This window comes from Etheostoma cragini, chromosome 14, assembly GCF_013103735.1.
Source record: "Etheostoma cragini isolate CJK2018 chromosome 14, CSU_Ecrag_1.0, whole genome shotgun sequence".
In the NCBI taxonomy this organism is placed as follows: Eukaryota; Metazoa; Chordata; class Actinopteri; order Perciformes; family Percidae; genus Etheostoma; species Etheostoma cragini.
This window is the reverse complement of record NC_048420.1, coordinates 1,661,961-1,689,147: the sequence shown is the minus strand read 5'-3', so window position 1 is coordinate 1,689,147 and position 27,187 is coordinate 1,661,961. Positions and strand designations below refer to the sequence as shown.

Sequence of the window (27,187 nt, the reverse complement as noted above, 5' to 3'; positions counted from 1 at the left end):
AATTTCCCACATAAAGCAAGATCTACTTGACCCCTATCCAGACCTGATCTAACTTATAACACAATGGCATTAAGCTGAGACAGTTTACACTGTGATTGAACAAACTTACACTACAATTGCCATGGAAATGATGCATTTCCATAAACAGTTTCATACAAGTTCACTTTTCCAAGCTCTCTGAAACCTCTCAGCTTCCCTTTGCTCTTTTCAAGGATGGTTCTCCATCCCATACTTCTTAGCTTGCTCTGTTTCTGGCTGGATTGGCATTTCAAGTCCCGCTTTCTACTTCCCAACACGGCTGTTCTGTTTGGGATTATGTTTCTGTGCAATGCCGTAGGGCACATGGGCAGCAACCGTGCCCATCTCAGCCGCTCCCTCCACGTGAAACATCTGATCATCAAAGTAGATGTGAGGCCTGATCTTCTCCAGCATGGGGCCCTTCGGTGCCCCTGCGAGGAACAAGGCCTCATCGATCTCGAGGCCCCAAGCCCTGAGCGTCTTCAGTGCCCGGATGCCAGAGCTGGCTGCACTCCGCGCTGTGACCAAGAACGTTCGGATGGGACAGTCCAGGCGATGGCCTTTAGCGTAAAACTTTTTCTGGAGCTTCCCCAGTGCTTCCAGGAAGCCCTTCAGAGGTCCCTGCCACAAGTAAAGAGATTGTGAGAAAATAGAACTGGTGACATTGTGTGTTCCCAGTTGTTTAAGTGTCCTGCTTTGTATATTTAACAACTTGCATCATTACTTGCTTTGCCATGCCACATCTACAGTGACTTGAGAAAGTTTACACACCCATGCCAAAGTTGATTAAAAAGAGGAACAAAAACACATCTTTTGGAAATTGATCTTAATGCCTTAATAAAAAATGTAGGAAAATCCGTTCTTTAAAGAGACCAATTTTCTTTGTGAATGAATAATGTATCATGAATAAATAAATAAATAAATGTTCTTCCTCAAAATACAGGGGGATAAGTATACACACCCCTATGTTAAATTCCCATAGCGAGACACATTTAAATTTTTAAAGGCCAGTTAAAGATACCCCCCCCCCCCACACACACACACACACACAAACACACACACACACACACAAACACACATCATCACATACCCTTCACCATACATAGAGATCGGCATGGGGATTTCCATAAGATCATCTCTCAATGCAAATCAAACCAGATATTAAGCTAACTGAAATAACACCATGCCAATCTCTAAGTATGGTACAGGATGTGTGATGATGTGGGGGGTGGGGGTGCGGGGGGGGGGGGGGGGGGGGGGGGGGGGGGGGGGTGTTTTAATTCCAAAGGCCAAGGGAACTCTATCAGGATGCACAGTATCCTGGATCCCTGAAATAACTGGCCTTTAAAAATAAAAATCTGCCTGCTTCTATGGGAACTTAACATTGGGGGGTGGATACTCATACCCCCTCCATTTTTAAAAAACACATTTTGTTTACTTATGCCCCCTGTATTTTAAGGAAGAACATTTATTTATTGGCCTTTGGAATTAAAATTTCAAAGGCCAATAACACACATCCTCACATTCCCTTAACCATACTTAGAGATTGGCATGGTTTTACACAATACATTATTCATTCAGAAAGAAAATTGGTGTCCTTTAAAAGGTTGGATTTTACAAAGGCATTAAGATTAAGTTCCCAAAGATGTTTTTTATTCCTCTTTTCATTCAACTTACGCATGAGGGGGGAAACTTTTTTCAAGCCACTATATATGTACATGTAGCACAAGAAAACTTTCATTGAATTAGCCTCAATTTAGCATCATTTGTTTTTAAGATAATATCAATTGCTGACTGCCAACAGAACGGTGCACCAACTGACAGTCTTAATCCCTGCCTTCAGAAATCAGTTATCATCTCATACGCATGATTTATTCATGAGATAATCTGTTGAAATGGATTTAATATTGAGAAAATCTGCATATCATTTACAGGTGATTATGTAAATGGGAGGTGGAAGATTATTGTAAAAAGCTTTCATTTAATTACAAAAACCTTCACCCATCCTGGGTTAGAGTGGAATCCAATATGTACTCAACATAATTTAATACATCCACGGGGGCAACACATGTCTTCTGTTCAAGAGACAATGTCCATACAGACCTCCAGCAAAAACCACTTACATGATCCAGTAGGGTGTCCTCGTTGTCCCGCTCATGTTGGAAGAACTTTTCCAGCCCGTGTGCCTTGAAGATGCGTTCAGATTCATCGGAGAAGAGAACCGCATCGCCGTCAAACGCCACCCTCAGCTGGGACTCTGAGACCTCCGTCAGCTTCTCCGTCATGAACATGGTGGCTGCTGCGATGCCTGGACACGAACGCACACACGTCAACGAGAAAAGCTTGGATTAGGGGCTTAGTTGAAAGCAACGCTTGGCTTTGTTTCCCTTCAATGCAATTTACCGCACTGCACTTCACTTCTTCACTACACTTTTCTTTACTACTCACTACAATGCAATTACCTTTTCTTTTGTTTAAACTTCACTGCATTTCACATCTTTACCTCAATGCGCTTCACCTCTCTTTACCTCACTGTCGGAGGTGGGAACTAACGAGTCACATTAAGTCCGTTACATTTATTTGAGTAAGGTTTTGGAAAACAACTATACTTTTAGGAGTAGTTTTAAATCATTGTACTATTTGCTTTTAGCTGAGTAGATCTGTGAAGAAGAAACTGTCTTCCTCCGGTACATTAGGCTTTTCTTTTTACCTCTTTGGTATTCTACGCGTCATTGTTTTTTATTTTACATTCAAATTTAATGTGATAAGTGTCTTTATTTAAGCTGTTTTGTAATTTATAAAAAAATATTTTATTTTATTGATTGGATGGACTATAATTGGCCTAAAGATGATTCTTTTGTATTTATGTCTGTCTGATTGATGCTTGTGTTAAAAAATAAATCGGATGTTACTCAACACTTACTCAGTACTTGAGTAATTCTTTCACCAAGCACTTTTTATACGCTTACTCATTATTTTCTTTAAAACTGCACTTCAATATTATTCTCCACTGCATCTCACTGTACTTGTCTTTTTTGCTTTACTGAGCTTTACGTCCTAACTGTGCTTGACTTCTTTACTTCACTGCAAATGACTTTTTAATTTCTTTTCCTATTGACTATACTTAACTGACATTCAATACTGTGGTAAATGTAAATGTCTTGTTCTTATATAGCAGTAGTAGTCTAGTCTCAACAACTACTCAGTTGTTGAGGAAGTTCTTTTCCATAGTACAGGAACCATTCACACACATTCACACACTGTGACCGAGGCTGCCGTACAATCAGATAAACACTCACACACATTTACACACTCACACACATGATGACGCAGCATCGGGGGCAAATCAGGGTTCAGTGTCTTGCCCAAGGACACTTCGACAATGGACTGCATTGCACTGGGATTGAACCACCAACCCCCAGATTGGCAGCGATCACTCTACCATCGACTCACAGCCGCCCCTGCACGTTTGTGTATGTGTGTGTGTGTTTGTGGGTGTGTGTTTCCCACAGAGTTACTGCATTAGTGACATGAAGCATGTAAGTCCCATGAAGAATGTCCCTGAAGTTACCTTGAGAGGCATGTGGTCGTGCTGGGTTCAGTCAACAATCCAGTTCATTTCCCCTCAGCCCTCCACACACACGGACTGTGCCACACTACACACACTGTGTTGTTTTCTAATTCTCGTTAGTCAAAAAACAATCCACATTTTGAAATAACAAAAACCCTTTGCGTCCACAAGCTAATTCAAATATTGTTTTTGACTTGGTTTGAAACAGCTTTACCATTTCATTTTGGATTTGCTTTGAAGTTGTTTCCCCTTTTTTGTCTCCACATGGTCTGCTCCATTTCAGTATTAGCTCTTCCTTTTTGCCAGCAGTCATAATGCAGTATGAAACGTGCTGCACTGAACAAATGTAATCCTTCAAAGCGGTTGACACGGCAAATCCCACGAATTTCACATCAATGTATCCTGTTTTCAGCTCCTTGTCTGCAGAGCAGAACAATATCTTGTATTTCTTTAGCAGAGAGCGGCTCATGTTTTCATATTATAACATATTCAGAGTCACAGCCAGAGCAAATGGGATGTTCCAGCCTGCTGGTATTCCATTTAATGTGCGCCTTGATATGCCATGACACACACTAATTCATCATGGAAACAAAAAGAGGGGAAATCTTCAATATGTGACTACAGCATTAGAGAGGATGTCAGTCTCTGCTACTATTTCTACACACAGGACACAAAATATTACAAAACGTTTACTTGCAGCTCGTTGCGTTGTGTATAAGTATTTAATAGCATCACACTTCTTTCCATTTTAAATTAAACCTTTTAAAGGCAGCGTGGGGATTTATTCCAACTGACAACCACTTTGCAAGACTTTTAAATCATTTCTCCCTTAAAACTAAACGTATAAGTACACTCTTAACAAAAACACTACATAGGCATGAAGCTAGGTTCAAATCTTTGGGGGGCCGGAAGGTATAAATACATTCACTCTACATCAACACAATGCAATATTGCAACATTTCTGCAGCTTTATGAAATGGTCAGCTGTAGTTTTAGGTGCATGTTTAGTGAATGGACTGGAGGATTTTAAAAATCCTTCACCTTACTCCTGCTTGCAAACGTAGGATTAAAATAGAAATACTCCAGTGGTCTCTGTGTTAATTAACCTGTCAAGTCATGTTGTCATTCTTTGAGGTTGCTAGGACACCACCGGAGACTTCATGTCGAAATAGTCCAGCACATAACCCCCCATCATGTTACACTTGGTTTTTTGGACGGATGAAAGAAACAACCAGTGAGGGCCAGCCCATAGAGGTCGCTATAATAATTCATAACATTCATATAGCGCTTTATCATAGACATTTAAAGCACTTCAGGGTGGGGGGGAGTACTTTCAACACCACCAATCCATAGCACCCACCTTGGGTGATTCACGGCAGCCTTACGAGGCCGGACGCTCACCATACATCCGCTTGGTAGAGATGGAGGGGAACATATCTTTAGTGGTGTTGGAAACCACAGGGACAACATATAGGGCGCGATCCCTCTCATAGAAATCCCAAAATGTATTTCATGAATTAATTATTATCCTTCTAGAATTTAAAAGGATGTGCCCGCTGAATAGCTTACAATGCTTTTTCTGAAATGAAATTTGATCAAAAACCTACCAATGCAGTGCAAAACGATGTATTCCAGTGTGGAGGTTGACTAGTTGAACCATCAAGGGGAGAAAAGCCTCGTCTCTTTGTTTTTTTCTTTCTTCAAAATTCCTTTTGTTAGCATTTTTTTTTCAAAAACAACAATTTTCAGTGGACTTGTGATTTGTGTATAGGACAAATGTAAGGTAAATACAAATATACACCAAATAGTAATAATTCAAATAAAATAAAAAGGGTCAGTAAAGCATGTATAACATGCATCCACACACACAGACCTAAATACATGCATATATCACTGCGCTTATGGAAAACTGTTGTATATTATATTGCATAAAACACATGCATACAACAAACTTAACATGGTCTTCATGGTTTCTTATATAACAGGGATGATTATGTTAGTGCCAGTCAAGTGGTAGAAAGGTAGAACGAGGGCAGTCAGGTTCAAGGCCTTTAATTTGAAAGGATTGGACAGGATGTGAAGCACTCATGCTGAGCGTCCTACACGTCCACGTACACATCATCTACGCCCAATACCCCGCCCGTAATGTTTTGAGGAGACGTTGACGGCTTACATGTGAACGTTAACAGAAGCAGGAGTTGAGGTAACCGCCATACGGAGCTTGTCAATCAATTCGCCCGAACACAATCTGTTTAGAAGAAGGTCACCATCTCAGAAACTTGTAGTCTACTTGGACTGGATTAGAGGGACGTTACAGTTGATCAGAAAACCAGAGACAGAGGTAAAGAATACAATCCATAGTTTTGTAACAGGAAGTCATGGCTACTGCCCGTTGTGATGCTCTGGCAACATTATGCTTTATGCATTATGAACAGACCGAATACTGGTGCAAATGAACTGCAGCCCCTTTCCAAAATAATAATTCAAAAAAACTGTTTGGGAATGTACAGTAGAAGAAAACAAAAGGCTTCTTGAGCTTCAGTTCCATCTTAAAAATGTCTCAATTATTATCTTAAAGAAAATGTTTTTTGATAGGAACCAAATAGGGAAAATACGGACTGTTATTTCAGTGTAAATTATATTCACAAATTATTATTAATTATCATAATTATGTTCTCAGCGTTGCATCTTACCTTTCTACCAAGTCTCAAGTCTATTTCAGTTGTTGGCATAGCCCGCCCTGAAATAAATCCCATCAGCCACCACTTCAAACAACATATCAAGTGGTTATAAGTAAAAGTTAGAGATTGTAAAGATTTAACTTTGTACAGATCCAGGCTAGCTGTTTCTGTTTTTATGCTAAGCTAAGCTAACTGGATGCTGACTGAAACAAATATCAATCATAGAAAAAATATTCACATGTAACTTTTTAAGCAAGAAAGCAATTAAGCATACATATATATAGATATACAGTATATCTATATATATATATATATATATATACTCTATGTACACGGACCAAAGTATGATGGTGGACTGGTAGCTGGATAGGTGCCAGTTCACCTCCTGGGCACCAAGGTGCTCTTGAGCAAGGCACCGAACCCTCATCTGCTCGAGGCCCCTTTCCATGGCCAACCCCCCCCCCCCCCCACACTCTGATATCTCACCATTAGTGCACGTATAGGACCTGAGCATGTGTGTGTAATTCAGGCCTGTGTGCAATAACAACAGAGTGTAAATTGTAATTTCCCCTTGTGGGACTAATAAAGGACTCATTATAAATTATTGTTGTGTAAGATCAACATGCATAACGATCAATAACTTCTCTAAATTTATTTTGGACCCCATCCTGATTGTGGTCCAAAATAAAACCCGTTAAGACTAAAACTGGGACAATGTGTTTCTAAGTACCGGTGTTACAAATCGTATGACTACTTGGTTTTGCTGTACTGTAGGTCATCTCCTTTCAATCTAACGTGTGTGTGTATGTGTGTGTGTGTGTGTGTTCTCACCTTCAGCCAGCGCCTCCCGGACCTTGTCAGCGTCCGCAGACAGGTACAGGTTGGTGTGCCAGGCCTTCAGGTAGCCAATCGGACTGCTTCCCCCCGTCATACAGAATCTCTCAATGAACAAGTCTGGGGACAGGAGCAACCCACACAACTTGGTTTTTAGTTTCAGTTCATCTTCAAATGTCAACAATGTCAACATTCAAATATTCAGTGGTAGCATGAAACCAAGTACCTTTACTCCAGTAATGTTTTAGTAATTTAAGGTACATAACTAAATATAAAAATTTAAATTTGATCACAACAAAGATACTTGTGCTTTACTTGAGTCTTTATTATGACAGCACTTTCTACTTTTACTCCACTGCATTTCAGAGAGAAATATTGTACTTTTATAGGACAGCTTTAGTCACTTTACAAACTAAGGTGTTTACACATTATTGAGTACTTTTACTTGTGTTATTTTAAGTACATTTCCCATGATGATGCTTACATACATACTTTTACTTAAGTTACATTTTCAATGCACAAACTTTAATTGCAACAGACTATTTGTAGTGTACAGTGTGGTATTAGCATTTTTATTGTTATTTTTATTCTTATGTGTGATTTATGTGTGTATATGTGTTTGTTGTGTTATGGCTGGCTTTCTATTGGACGCCTAACATTTTTTTTCGTGATTAATAAAGTATCTATCTATCTATCTATCTATCTATCTATCTATCTATCTATCTATCTATCTATCTATCTATCTATCTATCTATCTATCTTTTCCTGAAGTAAAGGATCTGAATACTTCCTCCACGGCTGACAATATTATTATATATTATATATGTATTATAATACATTTATTTCTATTCGTACAGACAGTAAGATACAGAAACTAATCTGTCGTAGCTGTAACTTGGTCAAGCAGTCCATGATAAACAACTTGGAGAGTCTCAGGGGTTGAAGTGAAGGGGAGATGGGGGGCTAGGGAGAGGGTGAAAGGATAAACTTACAAGCACCTAAAAGGTGAAGAGGATCCGAAGATGGGGTTACCTAGAAGGCCGAATAAGGGACTTCAAGAAGGCCAAGGTCTGCAGATGAGTGTCTGTGTACGTATTGACTGAGGCAGTCTCTTGATTCAGTCCTGATGACTGATCCACAGAGCAGTGGAGAGACAGTATGGGGAGAACGAGAGGAGACGGGGGGGCAGATGTTCGGGGCTCAGCCCAAACCCAATGACGCGTCCTCCTTTGGGGAGGATTATTCCCCATTTGTTGCAACTATTTACACTATTTTACAAGCAATTTGATAATAGAATGCGTATGATAAAGTTCCCTTGGCCTTTGGAATTAAAATCCCCCCCCCCCCACTCACACATCATCACATACCCTTCACCATACCTGGAGATAGGCATGGGGAACTTTCCATAAGATCATCTCTTAATGCAAGTCAAACCATCTATTAAGCTACGTGAAATAAAACCATGCCTATCTCTATATATGGTGAAGGGTATGTGATGATGGGGGGGGGATTTTAATTCCAAAGGCCAAGGGATCTTCATTAGGATGCATAGTATCCTGATCCATGAGATAGCTGGCCTTTAAAAATAAAATCTGCCTGCCACTATGGGAATTTAACACAGGGGCATTGACATGAATTTCCAAAAGATGTTTTTTTTATTCCTCTATTTAATCAACTTTAGCATGGGGGTGTACACTTATTCTAGACACTGTATGTAGGATTGTCATCAAGCGAGCATGTCTGTGAAGGGAAGACTCGTGGGTACCTATGGAACCCATTTTCAGTCAGAGTGAGAGGTCAAGGGACCCCTTTTAAAAAATGGCCACGCCAATTTTTCCCTCAACAAAATATAGCTTTGGAGCGTTATTTAGTTTCATATGATACCAATATCTAGCTTTACTCTAGCTTCAGCCTCTAGCCTTTAAAAAAAAAGATAGTAAAGTCTAAAAGATTCAGAGCTTTTGAGAAAACATTCCCAAAAACAACCCCCCCTCTCCGCCCCTGATATTATGTAATTAATGAGCTGAATGAGCTGATATTTCTGAAGGAACAGAGAGAACAGGAGGAGCAAAGTAATGGACTAATTTTGGGATGGAGATGTGATGAATGAGTTTAAGAAAAGTTGAAGGTTGTAATGGAATGAGAGTCGGTGGGTGACACCCAAGATGGATGGAGATTTAGTGAAATGACGGTTGGTTGGTTGGGTGGCAGATTGATGTCATGGATCTCTAGGTATGGATGGCAAGGATGATGCATCTATTTAAAACTGCACCAGGCAAGAAACTGGTCAAGAGTGACTCCAACAATTTAGTATTGCCAACCATAGAGATGAGGGACTTGAAAATAAAAGAAGGGTCAAAAAATATGCAGCAGAAGTTTCCAGAGTTTTAGTTCTTAGTGTGAATCCCACGCCACAGCAGGATCCAATATTTCCCACAATGCAACCAACAGGATATTATCAATAGAACCCTATCCCCATCGTTGTTTTTCAAACTCTGCGTCCTTGTTGTGTAGCACCCGTCCAAGCCCAAGCTAAGGTAGCCTTGATGACATCACTATGACATCACTAGGGTTTATTTCAGAGTAGAGATTAGCCCTCTCGACAACTAGACATGTTATCTCTGTTTTTCCGGCTAGGTAGCACTTATCATGACTAGTGAAGTTGTCTTTTTGTATAAATAAGTTTTAATTTGTTAAGCCAGTTGAAGGTGATGGATTTTTTTGCCTTCCTTTCACAGCCTAAAAACAAAGCTAACACAGGAAAGTAAAGCCGCTTCCTGTTGCCTTAATTTCTCCATAATCACTCATTTTAACTGGTAATACATTCATTAAGCCGTATGTTCATTTTGTTAAAGAATCTTACCGTCACGAATTTGAGATGTCAACACATCTGTGCACCAGTGCACGAGTCAGCAGGTAGAAATACTATCTCCTGACTAGATGTTGGCTTGTGAAGAACAGCTTTGTTTTTTTACAACTGACAGAGGATAAAGACAAAGAAATGTGGGCTAGCTATTGATTTGGTGTGGGGCTAAGGTCTTTATGAAAATGTATTTCAGAGGTCTGGCATAAAAACTGTGGGAAACGGTCTCTGTGACAGTGTAAGACTTTTGCTTCTTGTTTGCCTTTTCTTTCTGTTATATTTTTCTATAGTGATTGAACCAAGCTTTTCTATTTATGGTTATAGACACTATGTATCATGTACCTTTATCTAAATTTGAGACACAGTTTGAGACCTGCTTCATTCACCAACACTGGGGTGATAACAGGTAGAATTTTCCTACCAGACATTTACTGAAACACGTAGGTTGTAGGTTGTAACATGAGCCACTGTCTGAGGACTCCATTTAGAAAAATGTACATGTTTTGGTGATTATATTTGGATTTGCAGAAGCACAAAAGCTGTGTAGTGCAGTTTACAGTCAGTAAGACTTGTGAAACCAAAGACACAATCTGACTCAAACAGGAAGATGGAGACTAATAATCTGAGAGAAAACTGAGTTCAAAGAACCAAAAGTCCTCTGCAGATTTCCTAAATGGTTTATTTAGCTTTGTACTCGGGCCCTGGTGAGTTTGGCCCCCGCACTTCGCTGTACCTAATCATTTTAAACCCCCCAGGCGTCCCATGCCTATCAGACCGTGCTGGAGCGTGGGACTCCCTCAAGGGGAAACGTCCTCATTGACTTCTTTGTATTTTTATTTCCCCCTTGCAAAAATGTTTTGATATCATCTATCTTTGTGGGATTTATTTGCTTGTTCAGGAGATCTAAAACATGGTAATAGGAAAGCAGGAAATCAGCAGGACTGCAGAGACGCTGCGATCGCATCAAAGAATCAGCAGCTTGTGTGCGGTTTAACACACTCACAACAGCTAGGTAGACAGTACATAAATGAGGGATGTTATGCATATTGTAGAGTGGTTCCAATTTTCAATTTCCATAGAGAACGACAATGTCATCTCATGAATTTGCTGGACACAGAGCACATTATAGCTCATATCATCTTGGTCATTGAGTACTTCTATGTAGCATTCATGCATAGTAGATGACTAAAATAACATATCACTTTCACAGGAGAGTGTCCCACCTGTTTCAAGACAGCCACCATTGTTGCTGTACCTAAGAAGTCTGCAATGTCCAGTCACTTTAAGGAAACCAGAATCACTATGCCAAGCCCTTGATGACTTTTGCTGAGGAGCAATAGAAAGCATCCCATCTGGAAACCTTATAAATTAGCCTGGTTTGTGGCCAGACCAGCACATGGGGGCTTTGCCATGGGTGATAAAAACCGCTCAGATCATCATTGGTACCCATCTACCAAGCATGTGCGATATCAGTGAGGCGGGGTGCCTATGCAGAGCCCAACGGAGACTAAAAGACAATACCCCCCCCCCCCAGCCACAGCCTGGAAACAACACAGCAGCTTCTCTTCTCAGACTGAGATTCCTTAACTTTTAATTCCTTATTTCTCCACGCTCCACCAATTACAAATGGTTTGGTTTTGTTGCTATGTGGTATAGCATTAACGGACTACATAAAATGTGTAAAAAATGACAACGACTAAATTTGACATTTGTGTTGAGACTATTATGTAGTTCAGATGTAAGTATAGGATTTATCCTGTTGATAACATGTAAAGCTCCCGGGAGAAAAGAGCAGGAAAAACATGGCAAAATGTTGTGTTGTTGCATTGAAACCTTGATAAAGTGTCAGCACCTATGTATAGTGTCATTGACAGCCATGCTCTAGCTTTATAGATGCCCCCGGTCATCCAAATGCAAGGGAAGAAACGTTAAACCTCATCCTGCAGATGGTAAAAATAGCTGCTGTAAGCATGTGATGAGAGATAAATTAGTGTTTGAATGTTTCTCTGAGGTGCCCACATCCAGTATCAAATGTCAAAAGCTAACGAGCAAGTAAATGTTTCTTGCTCAATGATTTTTTATGACTTTGTCACCCGTGGAGACCCTTAGCTAGCCAGCGCAGCAGGAGTGATATTCAACAAACCCTTCTCTCTGTGACATCAGAGAAGCCATGTTTCTGTAGAAAATGTCAGAGGTCTCATGGGTTCGGGCCCTCATGCAGAGAGCCACCAAAGAGATCAAACATGGAAGCATCTGGAAGACCGTGTGTTGCTTTGGTGGCTCCGCTCAGACCTGTTTTTGTTTTGGGCCTCTCGGATTATTCTTACATCCCGAAGGACGTTGAGTTGAACTCGGCCCGGCCCGAAGCTCAGAGGACAAGAAAACATTTAAGGAGCTGAACAGGAAGTGGTCTGTGAGGAAGATGTCATCACAGGGTCTGAGATTTCCCTGGGAAGGATCCTGTCAGTCAGCTGTTCATACACTCTGTGTCTCAGCTCAGCTTGTGTCAGCGACAGCATCCCATCGCATTACACCAACGTCCTATTGTCCTGATTTTTAAAAATCTTACAGTACCGGCCAAACGTTTGGACACACCTTCTCATTCAACTCTGCATTTCCGTTATTTTCATGACTATCTAAAACTATGAAATTATGTACAGTACTTAACAAAAAAGTCTGAAATAACTCATAAATAGGTCTTATATTTTAGATTCCTCAAAGTAGCCACCCGTGCTTTTTTGATAGCGCCGCAAACCCTTGGCCTGCACATATAGTAGTAGTAGTAGTAGTAGTAGTTTAATTGAACATGTAAAACATTCAAATAAAAATGTATACGTACTGTACATTCATGCATACATATACTGTGTATAATTAAAGTGACAGATAAATAAGGTATTGTACTTCTCAGCACAATCTTCCAAATTGATGAAAAGACAAATTTTATAAAAAAGAGTTAAAAAAGGAGTAGAAAGAAGTTCTCACAACAACTTCTCAGGTCTGACCCTCTTTCTCTACTTTTGTCCTTTTGTCCTTGTGCTTATTACACATCATGCATACATACATACCTACACACATTTCCACTGTTTTTGTTTCTTTTCTTCCCTTTCTTCTTCTTTCTATACCATCTATCTAAAGCAGATTAAATAATAACACATCCATATTGGACTTAGGTTATAGATGCCAAGGAACCTTCCAGTCAGTATGCAACACTGTCACTTTAAATCCTTTTCGTTTCCCTTTAATATGTTCATTTAAAATAATCTCTTGAAATTGGTCATTGTTGCGCATGATTTCATCTCTTCACTGCAGCTGTTCCATAAAGTAACTCCTATTGTTGGGATGCAGTTATATTTAGTATTTGTTGTTATAACTTTCTTTTTCAACCCGTATGTCCCTCTTAAGTGATGTTTGCGCTCTCTTATTTGAAACGTCCCTTGGACACTGTTCGATAGCTGATGATTATTTATTCTGTACGCACATCATTTGTGCAGTTTTGAAGTCAACATCTCTGAATTTTAGTGCTTTTGATTTAATGAGCAGTGGATTAGTTTCTGCTCTAAAATTGGTTTTATTAACAATTCTTAAGGCTCTCGCTTGAAGAATGAACATTGGCTCCGTGTTCGTTTTGTAATGGTAATTCCAAACAGCAAGTAATGTATGGAAGTATGAAGGAGCAAACTTCATTTTATTAAAAATCTATTCATGCACAGTTTCAGTTTGTCTACCTAACTTATCAATGTTCTGTTAGCCCATGAAAAGAAACTATTGAAAGCTTCTATTCTGCTTCGCACATTCTATCATTTGATAGTTCTAACGAGGGTCGCCAAACTCGTACATTTTCAAATACTACCTATCGGGACTTTTACCACACGTGCTACTGCTATTACTGTCTAACTCTGAAAAAGATGCTGGGTATAAAGCACCTGCTTCCTCAACTTGGAACCACATCTACTTCATAATGAGCCCACTGTAAGACTTACTGTGATGATTGATGGTGTTGATGAGGCGGATTCCTACGTGGGCATGGTTGTACGTCACCAAAACGATGTCAAACAGTTCTTCGCTCTGTGGGTACAGCTCCCGCAGACGAGTGTTCACCGCCTCCAGAGCCTGTCAAGACACAGCACCAGTCAGCTCTGACAGCACAGACGTCAAATGTCCAGTCCGAGAATCTGAGTCTGTACTGCAGGCCTAGTTGTCTTTGTTTGCACTTTGTTTTAAAATGCGTCATATTTTTGTCAACTTCTGTCTGACCAGTTATGTTAGCGTTGGTAATGCTCGCGATATCGCTGTCAGCAGAGTCCAACATGCAACAAATTGTCCAATTTTTCTTAAAATGGGTACACTATAGAGCGTGGGCACGCTGTTGCCATAACAACCACCACGCCCGTGCATTGATGATGTGTCGATCCTGTTACGTTCTTGTTGGGATAACATCACATATTAGACACACTAGCGTTTATATTAGAAAATAGGGTTGGGTTCAAAACATTGATTCTCCAAGTGGAACAATCTGATATTGATTCATACAATCCAGAGACTGATGGTTACTGAAGCTCGGTAAAGATATTGGTATAACATGAAACTAGACGATTATGATAAATTACACTCCAAAGTTAGGCGAAATTTGGAATTTGGATTGGAAAAACTGCCATGGCCGTTTTTTTTCGATCTCTTTGTACCTGCTTTGGGGTCAAACGACAACATTAATATTCTAAAAAGAATGTACCAGGTTAGCGGGTTCGTTGTACAATATACAGCATTTGTTCTTTGTGAATCACTTCAATATCCAAGCAAAATTGGTGTGGTAACTGAAATATCCCTTATCAAAACAATATTGAATCAAATCAAATTGATTGACAGTGGCAATACCCAGCACTTATACAAAATATTTGTAAAATCTTCAAAAAAGGGTTTGAGTGGACGGATACCAATTATGTTAACATTGCGCTGTAAAGTGTGTGGGAGTGTGTGTGTGTCTGTGTGACTTGAACCTTGACAAAGGGGAAAGCGGGTCCAGGGGCGAAGGGTTCGTTCTCGTGTTCGATTTGGTATCTCAGGTACTCCTCCACCCCTTGCTGCTCGTACACCTTCTGCTCCCGCTCGGTCCGAAACAAGACCCGAGAAGAAACGGCAACGGTCACAGCGTTCTCTGGCTTTGGCTGCAAAAAACAAAGAGACAAGGTAGGAAAGGGTATGAGGAAGAGGAACAGAAAAAAGGGATGAAGATGAGCGTGCAATAATGACCTATTGAAACAATGCTTTAAAGCACAGTAGGAGGAGAGATGTAAGGTGTGGAGAAATGGATCAGCCTATATTACCTGTGGGGCAAAACTGAACCTAAACTACTGCTACTCAAAGCTAATAATGCTTTGAATGTTTCCTTTTTACAAGTGCATGCTTCAAGAATGCTGCTGTGTGAGACCTAGAGTATGTGGATGCAGTAAAAGGAAGTATTAGAGATCTTCAAATCACAATAAATTATGGGCTGCATGCACAAACGTGATGCATTGCACTTACTGTCATGGCTGTAATCTGCTGTAATGTTGCTGTAGAATGGTGTCATCTCTAATCATGAGGTAAGAAGATTACAGTATGTATGGCCAACTATTTACAGTGGAAGCAAGAATGCAATACACTACAGCTGCAGCTACAAGTTTGTATAAGTACTGTACTGTACTGTACAAGAAGTATTAGGGTTAAGATGAAGGCTGAACATTTAAAGAACAATAACTCATTGTTATTATTTTATCTGGACCCATCACACGAACATCTAAAAACAACACAACATGTTGAGTTGGTGGAACTTATTTAACAATAATTTACTAAAATAGGAAAAGCATAAAGAATTGAAAATGGTTTACCCCAATTTAAACATTTGATACCTTAATAGAAATCGATTTTTCACAATGTGCGCAACCAATGCCCCCTTGATTGAAAACAAAACAATGAAAATTACAATACTCTTACCATTTCATTAGTCTTGTCCCCCTTAACACCTTTCATACAGTACCTTTTTATAGTGTGCAGTATTTTAAAAAGTTTGAAAAAGGTTTTTACTTAGGAGTTTGGCCAGCACACATTCACACACAATCATGGGTGCTGTTTAAAATCAACTGGTTTCAGTGATACCTAAAAAACCAAACTGCTACTTATATTTCCCATAAATTAAATATGGGTTGTTCTGCCCAAATATGTCCCCAGGATAACATTAATACTCTGAGTTGCTCATGTGTTAGGAACATCTAGCTTGATAGCCCCCACCACCCTATCCCAACAAGAAATGCTCTCTCTGTTAACCTAACAATGTTCAGTGTTTGTTAAGACTGTGCCAGAAAGCTGTTGACGGGTCATTTTCGGAGGTTGTTTTGTTAAATGATATTCCATAAAACTGAAAGGACATTTTTAATATGTATAGCAAGTGGTCAGTGTGAAGTGACTCACCAAAAGGACATGCAATGTCAGAGCCCTGGTCTGTGTGTGTGTGTGTGTGTGTGTAATTGTTATAGAAGATTATTCCTCCATGAACTCTAATGAACAGCACTAGATGGCAAAGTGGTCTCATGTTGCCCGTGTGTTTGCACTCGGGTGCTAGTCCGGCATTCTTTTGGGGGCAGCCCCCACAACAGGGCAGCTGCACTCGGATGTCTGGGTAGAGGGAAAATGGGGCGACGGGGTAGAGGGAGCTAATTTAAAGTACAATACAGTGCTTGTGAAAGTCTGTGCGTGCGCATTTGTGTGAGGGTTATACACACGACACCAAAATATGGGGTTGACTGTACTGTATGTACTGAATGTACAGTATATATGTTTGTATTTTTCAAAAGAGGCTCTAAATCATCCATATTGTCTGTACATAAAAATATAATATTGATCTGATAAATGTAATTATATGGATAATGTTTCAATTACAGAAGTGGTACGGTGTTATTGGTACTGGAAAAAAGCAATGACAGCGTTAAATATTGCATGCTTGAGTCAATATGTATGACTGTGTGTTTGCAGTAGGGGCAGAAATCTGTGTGATAAAACGTGTGTGTGTGTGTGTGTGTGTCCATGTCCCGATGGCCTTCTGTTGGTAAATAGGCCACAGGCTGACGGGGGAACCGATTCACTGTCCCTCTTTTTAGCCTTACTCCATCACACAGCACTGCCTGCTGACATGCCCACCCATTAACCTGCTAACACACACACACACATACACGCGTCTGTGTCCACTGAACTGAGTTGTGATGAATGTTTTTACACATATAAATACATACATACGTACTGTGCATACAACATGGGTGTCCTCCCATGCCATACATTCTTTTGCATTAATGAGGCACACATGCTTTGAATGTTAAAATTAGACCAAATCAATTTGACTATTGAGCAACAACAACACACACATATGTATATATGTTGTTATATACACTTATATACACCAAGCTTTTGCCCCACAAAGACAGGCATCAGTAAAGGTAATGTAATGTTTGTAAGACTAGCTACATTTTTTCACCAGAGCAAGAGAGAGAGAGAGAGAGAGAGAGAGAGAGAGAGAGAGAGAGAGAGAGAGAGAGAGAGAGAGAGAGAGAGAGAGAGAGAGAGAGAGAGAGAGAGAGTCTCCCCAGGGTTGATGTGAAGGTAGGTTTTTTTTCAGGACAGAACTAAATGAACACACAGGATGTTGGGAACGGAAAAATGAATTCTTATGTGCAAAAATACACAAATGTGGATCTTTGCCCTCTTTTGGTCATTTAATAATAACATTTTCACTCAGTTCAAACTTCTGGAAGTTGGTCGAGTTTTCTTAGTGGTGGACAGTTGAAAGCAAACTGGGTTAACTAGCCTGGCTTTCTGAAGGGAGGCTAGTTAGCATAGTTTACTATGTTCCATTTCAGTGTAAAAGTGTGAGTGGCATGAGTGGACCTCTCAATTGACGTTATGCAAGAAGAGATGTGTTAAAGGTTCCATATTATGCTCAATTTCAAGTTCATTTTTCACTCATTTTTTTCATTTTTCATTCATTCATGTATTTTGGGCTTCCATTAGAACATATTTACATGTTTTAGCGCCTGGGTCTATAAGTCCCCCTCCAGAAAAAGCCCAGTCTCCTTTGATTGGCCAGTGTTTCCGGGTCCTCCACATCAGCGCTCTCAGAGTGTCTGCACCGTCATTGCAGCCGGGGAATGACTGTAGCGGCACTTTCTACCTATATATAGTATAGTTGGGACATCACAGTTGTACGGAGGTCCTCAAGGCTCACTTTTTCTGAATATGGGCTGTTGGCATTTCTCTGTTGTTTAGGTATTTTGATACCTTCCAAGTATTTATAAAGCACCTCAACCTGCTTTAAATAAAAAAAATTGGAATTTTCCCTTTTTACAAAGTGGGACCTTTAAAACGGTAACTGTAATTAACAAAGGAGGGATAAAGATCTTATATCAGTTCGTAGTGTTTAGAAGACTATGACAACTTGCAGTCAGTAGCATAGCAGTTGACAGTATTTCTCATAGCAACAACGGCCCTTAACCTCAAATGTGCCATGAGAAACACCGACCCGGATAATTGAAATTAACACGCTGTTTCCAGAAATAGGTCCAAAAAGCCCCCAAAAGTTTTCTCTGCCAAAGAATTTCCACAGGTTATATTTCTTGTTGGGGAATTTTTTAGAACTTTCTAAACCTATAGCAGCGCATCGGTTAACTTCTATAAACAAGGGACAAAACAACACAGGAACAAATCAATCCATCAATTCATCAATCAAAGAGCCATAGCTCTCTTCGACTATAGCCATTAGAAGCCAGCATGCTGGTTTATTAGCTCGGTCCAGCCAGTGACTATCCAGTACAATATGAATCACCATGACAACACACGTGATGATGCATCGGGTCAGGTTGTTGGTTAGTCGAGTGGGTACAGTGTGTCCGTGATCATGCAGGCAAAACGACCACATAGGAGGTGAAAAGCAGGTGCAAAGGCAGTGGTGGTGACGGTCATTCGGTGGCCATGGACACAACCTTTTGACCTTTACGTGATAACGGGACATACTTACGAAGAACACGCCTCCCTCCACCTTCCGGACTCGTCTCCCTGTCACCTTAGCAGAATGAAATATTTTTATTCATTCACTCAACAGTCATTTAAGCTTCATTGAAAATAAATCCAGTCCCCGAACACATCCAAAATACAGTATCTGTTTTTATAGAATCCATATCATATACCTTCTAATTTATTTCATTTTTTTCCCCGCAATACCAGATTCCTAAATCAAGTTTGACACATGATGACAGATAGTGGATTGTGGATCACTAGGGATTTTTATGTGTTTCATCGTTCAAAAGAAATAAAAAAATAATGAATATTTCACAGGTATGATCTGTAGAGAGGTTGGTTAAAATATTTAAAATCGGTAAAAGTGGAAAAAAAACAAGAAATATTATTTTATAGCAGTTTAGGAATGGGATGTTATGTCAGAACTGCATACAAATTCATCAAAATCAACACTGTGGAGAATTCCAAAATCCAACTAGAATTTAGTGTAAAAAAAATTAACGTAATTTCTTTTTTTTTATGGGAGGGGGGTGGGCATTATGTAAACAAACAAACCATTTAAAGGGTTGAAATTCTGAAAACAAATGGAAATTCAGTAGTGACGGTCAGGTCTAACGCCTGATGGCATGTTTTGGACACCAGAGGGGTCTCGTTAGGAGTCCTGCACAGCGACAGCCTCGCAGAGGTACGAGACCTTTGGTGTGGCTTATCTGTAAGAGTCAGTTTAGTCTATGAATAACATGTCACGCAGTCTGGGAGTGATCCCAGAGGCCAGGTCTTTGCTGTGACTTGATACTGGTAGTGTTAACGGCCTGCCCTCTCTCAGTGGGACTCTTACCCACTGGGAATGCATCGATCACAAGGCTCCTCTGCCCGGGAACCTTAATGACCGCGCTCTACTTATTGATTTCTGTGATGAAAAAAATCAAGTGAATATAATTTAACCTCCTGGGAATGAGGAACTTTTATGTGTTGCACCCTTTATTGTCCCGTAAAGAAAGAAACTCGTCATTGAACCTTCCCACTCCTCTCTTCTCCACCCTGTTCATATTAATCCTGTCAGAGCTCTGCCAGATCAGCACGACTGGTGTCTGTGCACAACCTGAACCGTGAGTCATAAATATCTGGGGACGTGAGACATCCCTTCCAGTCATCCAAGAAGAAAAGGTGAAGGAGAAGTGGAAATAGAGTGGATTATAGAATGGGGTCTAGACCTAATCTGTAAAGGGTCTTGAGATTTGAGACAGTGAATTGTGAATTGACAGGGATTTCCAGATAACAGAGATAGAAAAGAGGGGAAGCAGTAAAGAGAGAGAAAGCGTGAGCAGAGAGTGACCGGGTGGTGGGGTGAGTATCAGTGTGGGGGGGGGGGGCTGATATTTATAGATAACTAAAAGGCCACTGAGGATGCAGTCCATTCAGGTCTTGGCAGATATGGCAACAGGAGTGTGCCAGTAAACATTGCCATCAACTGCATTGATAATGCACTGGTTTGTCTGAAATCAAGTTAATAAAAATGGATGACACATGCATCCAGTGTGTTGTTGTTTGAATAGATTGCATCATATTTCCGTGACCACCAACAGGATTCAAGGAATCATACAGTTTGTGTACCTAGAAAGAGGAAAAGGTTGTTTTTTTTAAATACTAAAAGCATGTGACACATTTGGCATCTAGCAAGAGATAACTGGACAATTAACACATGCACCCAATATAAAATGTTAAAATGTATCTTCAAACAAGACCACAATGTGAGCTACTGTAACTGTAGGAGCCAAATATGACTCTGGGTGATTTTGGGTGACCTCGGAACCAGATTTTTCATTGTGGTGTTAGCGCTCTCCAAGTTAGCCATTGTTACCATTTGATAACAATGCATTACGCATTTTGTCATGCATACAAAAAGCAAGGTACTATGAGGTTGCCGGAGTTACGAGCTCGGAAGTCCAAGGTTTCCGACTTTGACTTCCAAAGATCCGACTTCCAAGGACAAATGGAACGCACCATTATTGTAATTATTTATTGTTGACGTATATTGTATTCAACGAGGGCTAGTTGCCATGTATCTTATCTATTTCTAAGTTTGAGCTACTGTGCAGTTGCCATGTTTTAGTGTTGTGGGTTAGCAGTAGCTGCAGGGAAAAAGGGTTTTTAACGTAACGTTTAACAAATAAAGAAGTGGAAATAAATGAACAACTGTCTACTTCTGACACCCACTACAATAAATGTCATACTATCTTATTTGAACTCACATTGATTTGAATAAAAAGGTTTTAAATCTGTGTGGTCCATTTCCTCTGATGGATAATAGCATGTAGTATGTAATTTACCATAAGTAAATAATGTAGAGTATGTGCTGTCCATTAGGGCCGAGTCTTAATAAAAAATGTATTATTTGGATGGATAGCGATGAATGTAATGCAGTCCGACACGACACCACTGTGGCCGCACTAATCCTCAAACAGCACAAGATTACTCTGCTTTTAGCCACTTTTAGCTCTAGTACCTTGACCTTAGTCTGCTTTACAGTATTTTTCCTCACTTTACTGTTTTCTTGTTTCTTCTTCGTTTCCTGTGACACTTATGTTTTGTATGATTTATGAATATAACTGCTAGAATTCTGTTTCAAAGTCAACCGAAGTAGTTCAGTCCCCTGATTTCCTGGAAATGCTGCTGTGTTCTGAACAACATGTCGAAGTCCTGCAATGCAATAAGCAGTATTACCATGCAACTGAGGGGGTCAGATTCATGTTATCCTTTTTGCAAAGGGGAAGTTTCTCAGAAGCAAAGCTGCTGGGGGCAAAACTACAGCCCTGCTGGTGGAGTAATTTGCCAGTGTGGGGAGGTAGGAACATTGTCAATATAAATCAAATATAAATATAACAATATAAATCAAAGCAAGCAAAAATAGCTTCAGGTTCACTTTCATCAACAAACATTTAGATGTATCAGTTAGAAATATGATCCAGTTCTACAGAACACTGCTGTAGCAGGCAGATATTTACTTGTTAAATATATTGTTTGATCATGCATGTTGTCTGTTTAATCTGCTATGAGTTTCATACACAAATTTTGAAATACAGACCATGCCATACACAATATTATAACATTTATGAGGCATACTGGAATAAGATGTAACTGAGCCTTAGTCTAGACCAAAGTCCAGTGGACAAGAAGTTATGTAGGTAAGGTTGTTAGCCTAGCCTCTTAAATCTGGATCATATGTTCATTAATGAGTTCTGAAGACATTCATCTCGCACTATCCCACTTTTATGCTTTGCTTTTACATATCTATCTGCCATTAAAATTCTATTCATAACTTCGAAGGCAGGTGTAATAGGAGCTTGACACCAAACTCTGTGACCAAACTCGAAACACTTTTACCTTATCTAACCCCCCACCCATTCAGAGCTATACTTTAATGCTGCGTTGCATTTATCTTGGGAATAAGAAGCTAGAGGCTGGGAATAACGCCACACCCAATTAACCATTACTTCACTGTTGGGTTTGTTTTAGCCAGGTTAGCAATTGCTAGCAATACCAGTTTATAACAACTTATTAGCCTAATGTATTTTTTTACATGCAAACACCGTGGCAAAATGTCCCCAGATAGACGTCGGACAGTACTTTGTATACGGCTGGTTTAATGAGACCCAAATAAGACCGAAGCATATCACTAGAGCTTTTACTACTGTCGATACACGGAGCAGCCATGTTGGATTTTCAGGTTGGCTTTGGTCGGGGTTGGTGAGGTTCACCGACTTTACAACTCGGAAGTCTGACTTCAGGGGGCATTTCAGTTGAAATCTCCGACTAGGAACTTTTAAATTTTGACAACCAATTTCCCCCGGGTGTGGAACAACGGTGTAGTCATTAACTTTCCACTAAAGTCAGTGTTTGTATGTCCACTGCCTGCGGAGCGGCTGTGTCCTTACTCCGTCCCAGTTCCGGCGATCCCCAGCCCTCCGGAGCAGATACCCAGAGCTCCTGTTTTTGCCGGACGCCGGAGAGCTACGCAGCGATTCAGAACATGGCAGATAGTGTGGGACAGGAAGTTGAGCACAGAAACCAAATAAAACATCCGGTTAATTTTCAAAACAAAATAGCCCATGCTCACTTGGGATTATATCTCCCTGCACTCCACCTAGAATACAGCACGCAGTTGTTTCCCCTTCTACTCCTCTAGATGAAAACAAACTATTGTTGGTTTTGTGGTTCTATTCTACATGAATTCGCAAAATCTCGTGGGGCTGCGGCCGTTCCGGACCAAATCTGGTTGGTGTTGACGCACGGCAAAGCACGGAGCCGACACACAGCAGAGCCGATCCGCAGCCGTTACGCATCCGGTGGAAATTGGAGGTAACTTCGCTGTTCAAATGGAACGCACCATTAGCTCAAATGCTTCAAAAGACTAAGCCGGGTAAAAATCAACAGGGCAGATGACAAGGGAGAAGGATGGAGGGGTCTTGGAAAGTTATGTTTTGTGAATGTCTTAACAACAGACCTTTGCATACCAATGATCTAAAAAATCAACAAATCAGACTCCAACAATCGTTAGGTGTACTAACATGCAGTGCTGGGCGGTACCACCAAAGATTTGTCTCAGGGTATTTTTTAAGATTCTCGCGGTTTCACGGCATATCACGGTGTTTTCCTTCTTTTGCTTGACTGTGCCTTTATGTAATAGCTTATTTGCTAATGGTTATGGCTTATTCTACTGTCAGGAGTACATAGAACATACACATTTTTTCCAATATCATCATGTTAACTAAAATTGATTACTAAAGGGTTTTCTTGACTCCACAATGTTATGCAGTAATGTTTTATGAAGGAAAATAGTCATTGCCACTCTGCATCACATCCCCAACCGGCACCGTCAGACACCGCCTACCAAGAGCCTGGGTCTGGCCGAGGTTTTTTCCTAAAAGAGAGTTTTTTCTCGCCTTTCCTTGTCACACTGGTTGCTTGCTTTTGGGAGGAATTACTGGAATTGTTGCGTCTTTTTAAATGATAGAGTGTGATCTAGAACTGTCTGCAAAGTGTCTAGAGATAAATGTTATGATGTAAGATTACAAATGAATTGAATTGAGAATCCATAAAACAGTTAAGGAACCAAAACTATTTTTATTGTGCAAAGTTGTAAAATAAACTGAAATAGAATGAATACATGCAAACAACTTTAACATTGTTTCCCTTTCAAACCATTATAGTTGTAGGTGGATTGTTATCGCGTTCATATTGTTGCTCCTCTGCATGCTTGAAGTGACATGTGGTTAACGTTTGCACAGCTGAGTAACCAAGTAATGTAAGAGTGACAGGCAGTGGCTAAATTATGTAAGTCTTCTTACAAACAAAAAACTTGGCAACAACAGACGGATCCTCTCTTGACCATACGTTGCTCCGGTGTATCTCCGGTCTCTTACGAACTAATTGTGTCTAATTGTCATGTTATAAAGTTACTGTCATGAATGAAAAGGGTACCCAGTTAACAGGGTTCCACTTCACTTCACTCGGGGATTACTTCAGCCCTAGCGCTGTCTGCAGCAATGCACAGGTATTAAGGTATATGACAAATTCATATCATACAGTAAATTAACATCGGTATATGGTTTTATACCGCCCAGCACGACTGACATGCATGAATGGTCATTTATGAATGGTCACTGAGACTTACTAGTTTTGGCTTGGTGGTGAGGCCCAGGTGGTCCTGATCAAACTCTTTCTTCTCTTCCCATGATCCTCTGCTGTCCCCGTTGGACGAAGGGGAAACGTTGAGCTCTTTGACCTGTCCGCTCATCACCTGTACAGGGTCCAGACTCATCTTCACCATAGAGAATCACCCTCTCTTCGCTCCAAAAAGGCACCCTCCGACCTACCTGGACTTCTCTAGGCTACCTTTGTAATAGACTAAATAAATTCTCTTCGTCTGCAAAATCAAACAAGCAAAAGGTCCTTCTGCAGACCGTGGCAATTATCGAGGTTCTACTCTACATTGATAAAAGGTATCCTACAGTAGTTTGGTGGACTTATGAAAGCAGCCGAAGTGTGTGTCTCCTGTTCACTTGTCTGTATCCTTTCCCCCCCCCATAAGAGGATTATTGCTCACTGGCTCCAATTCCAGAGGACATGAAAGACGCTTGCTGCTACATCGTCACTCATTCACAACCATTGTCCTACACACAGACAAACACACACAGTCACACATACAGTCTATCCTTTGTACGTGTGTTGCAGGCTGTGCAGCGATCCATCTGCTGCTGGCTCTGTGTGTGTCTCTCTCTCTCTCTCTCTCTCTCTCTCTCTCTCTCTCTCTCTCTCTCTCTCTCTCTCTCTCTCTCTCTCTCTCTCTCTCTCTTTCCCCACTCAGTGACCCTCTCCTCTCCCTCTCTGTCCCATTCAATCACTCTCTCTGCTCCCTTGCTTCGCTCATTCCCCTCTGTCCTCCTGCTGACCAATCACAGCCCTGATTCCTTATACAGTATGGCTCCGCCCACCACCACCCACTCGGTGTCTCTTGTTGACAGTGCAATTTGTCCAAGAGGCTCATGGGAGATTCAGGCACACACTAAATACACAGCAAAAAATAGCTGTCATGATGAGCCGTTTAATCTGAAGGCAATTCAAAATAGTTTATTTTTTAAATAAGTGATAAGGGCTGAGATGATACTGCTATACAGTAATGGTAAAAATGAATTAAAAAAAATAATTTAACCATTTAACACTTTTTTTTTAAATCTCACATTGGCAGAATGTCTATTTATTTGATTTATTTATTTATCCCTTTTTGAATTGACCTATCTGCAGCGTAACACCCTGCACTTAGATTCAATTTATAGTATCAATTCATAACATAACAAGACAGATCTCAAGAAACTTTACAGACCTGGGTCTAGACCACACTATAATTTACAAAGACCTAACACTTCCAGTAATTTCCCCAAGAGCAAGCATTTAGTGTGACATTGGTAAGGAAAAATGTCCTTTTAGGGCAAAACCTTGGACAGACCCAGGCTCTTGGTAGGCTGAGTCTGACAATTGCAATAACGGTTACGGTACAGATAGTAGAACTATGACTAGAAATAGTTGTAGTAGTTAATGGTGTAGCTGGGCACTGCAAGGCATCACAGGGTGTAGCAGGACATAACGGCAATGCAGAGCATAACAGGGTGTAGCAGGGTGTAGCAGGGCACAGAGCAGGACCACGGCCACCGCAGTATCCATGATTTAGAGGCCACTCTAATCCGGGGAAAACCACTGGTCGACAATCCCAGCAGTCCCACGTGCAGCCACTGACCGATCAGGAGAAAGAGAAAGAGTCAAATTCATTTCTTGATATGAAGACGAGACGTGTGTGACTCAAACATCTCACATTTACCAACAAAACGTAGTGCGACAGACAAAAAAGCAAAACATTTCAGACCGTGCTGCCAACATGTAAGCATTTTAACATCGGGGCACTGAAGGGCGTCACAATAGTGTTTCTGGGGCATGGATGCACACAGATAGAAAGGTAGAGGGGAGAGGAGGAGCTACCTGATAATTTTGCCAAGAGGAAGCGTATATAAAAAGAACAAAATTGGTCCAAGCACTGACCCTTGTGGGACAACATGGCTTACTTTAGCGTGCCTGGAGGATTTATTCTTAACATTAACAAATTGACTTCTGGCGTGTCATGTTTGGAGAGGATCTGCTTCTTCCACCAAGTAAAGGTAAATTAAGACTATATATTTTTCGTGAGATAGCTGTGAATCTTGATGGTGATTGTTGTTAACATGCAGTGTAATCATGGTGAAGCCGAATAAAGCCAAAAAGAAAGAAAAATAACCACAACCGTAGAAGCAAGCAATGAGACGAAAGCTAAACCCAGAGAGCGTCATTACTTGCAATTATGGAGATGTTCACCCACTCTGGGTCTTTCTCAGTGTTTAAAATTAATTGGGATAAAAGTGAATTAATGCCTGTATATTTGTATCAAGATAGCTCTGCTCTGAACTCAGTACCCTTTATAGTTACTAAGGACAGGCTCACGTATCTGGGGGTGACTGTTACCAGGTAACCTGCACGGCTACTCAGAGAATTGGAACCTGAGCATATCGCAACTGAAGCAGAACATAGATTTCTGGAAGACTCTTCCACTCTCACTGGTCAGGAGTAAACACCATTACGATGGTGGTTCTCCCACAA

The 27,187-nt window shown here is 40.5% G+C and overlaps 1 protein-coding gene across 4 annotated transcripts; it reads right to left on the bottom strand.

The window, feature by feature from the left end:
• On the bottom strand, window positions 1-25,285 carry nt5c1aa (5'-nucleotidase, cytosolic IAa). 4 transcript variants are annotated; one of them, XM_034891852.1, is made up of 8 exons: window positions 25,110-25,285; window positions 24,678-24,803; window positions 19,005-19,049; window positions 14,962-15,129; window positions 13,948-14,077; window positions 7,102-7,224; window positions 2,142-2,326; window positions 1-639 (listed from the first exon to the last, which is right to left on the bottom strand). In XM_034891852.1, the coding sequence occupies exons 2-8, from the start codon at window positions 24,798-24,800 to the stop codon at window positions 283-285; spliced, it is 1,131 nt and encodes a 376-aa protein (XP_034747743.1). In that variant the 5' UTR covers window positions 24,801-24,803; window positions 25,110-25,285; the 3' UTR covers window positions 1-282. The 4 variants fall into 4 exon arrangements, with proteins under 4 accessions (XP_034747743.1, XP_034747745.1, XP_034747742.1 ...); XM_034891854.1 differs by lacking the exon at window positions 19,005-19,049; XM_034891851.1 differs by lacking the exon at window positions 25,110-25,285 and having other exon boundaries at window positions 24,678-25,070.
• Window positions 25,286-27,187: the final 1,902 nt, after the last annotated feature.

Bases quoted from the DNA above. Each gene is read 5' to 3' on its own strand.
- nt5c1aa (XM_034891851.1), bottom strand. From the start codon at position 24,833: ATGGTGAAGATGAGTCTGGACCCTGTACAGGTGATGAGCGGACAGGTC. The intron at 15,130-19,004 runs GTAAGTATGTCC...TGTTTTTTGCAG, and splicing joins TGGAGGGAGGCGTGTTCTTC to CCAAAGCCAGAGAACGCTGT. The intron at 7,225-13,947 runs GTAAGTCTTACA...TCCTGTCCCCAG, and splicing joins CAACACCATCAATCATCACA to ACTTGTTCATTGAGAGATTC.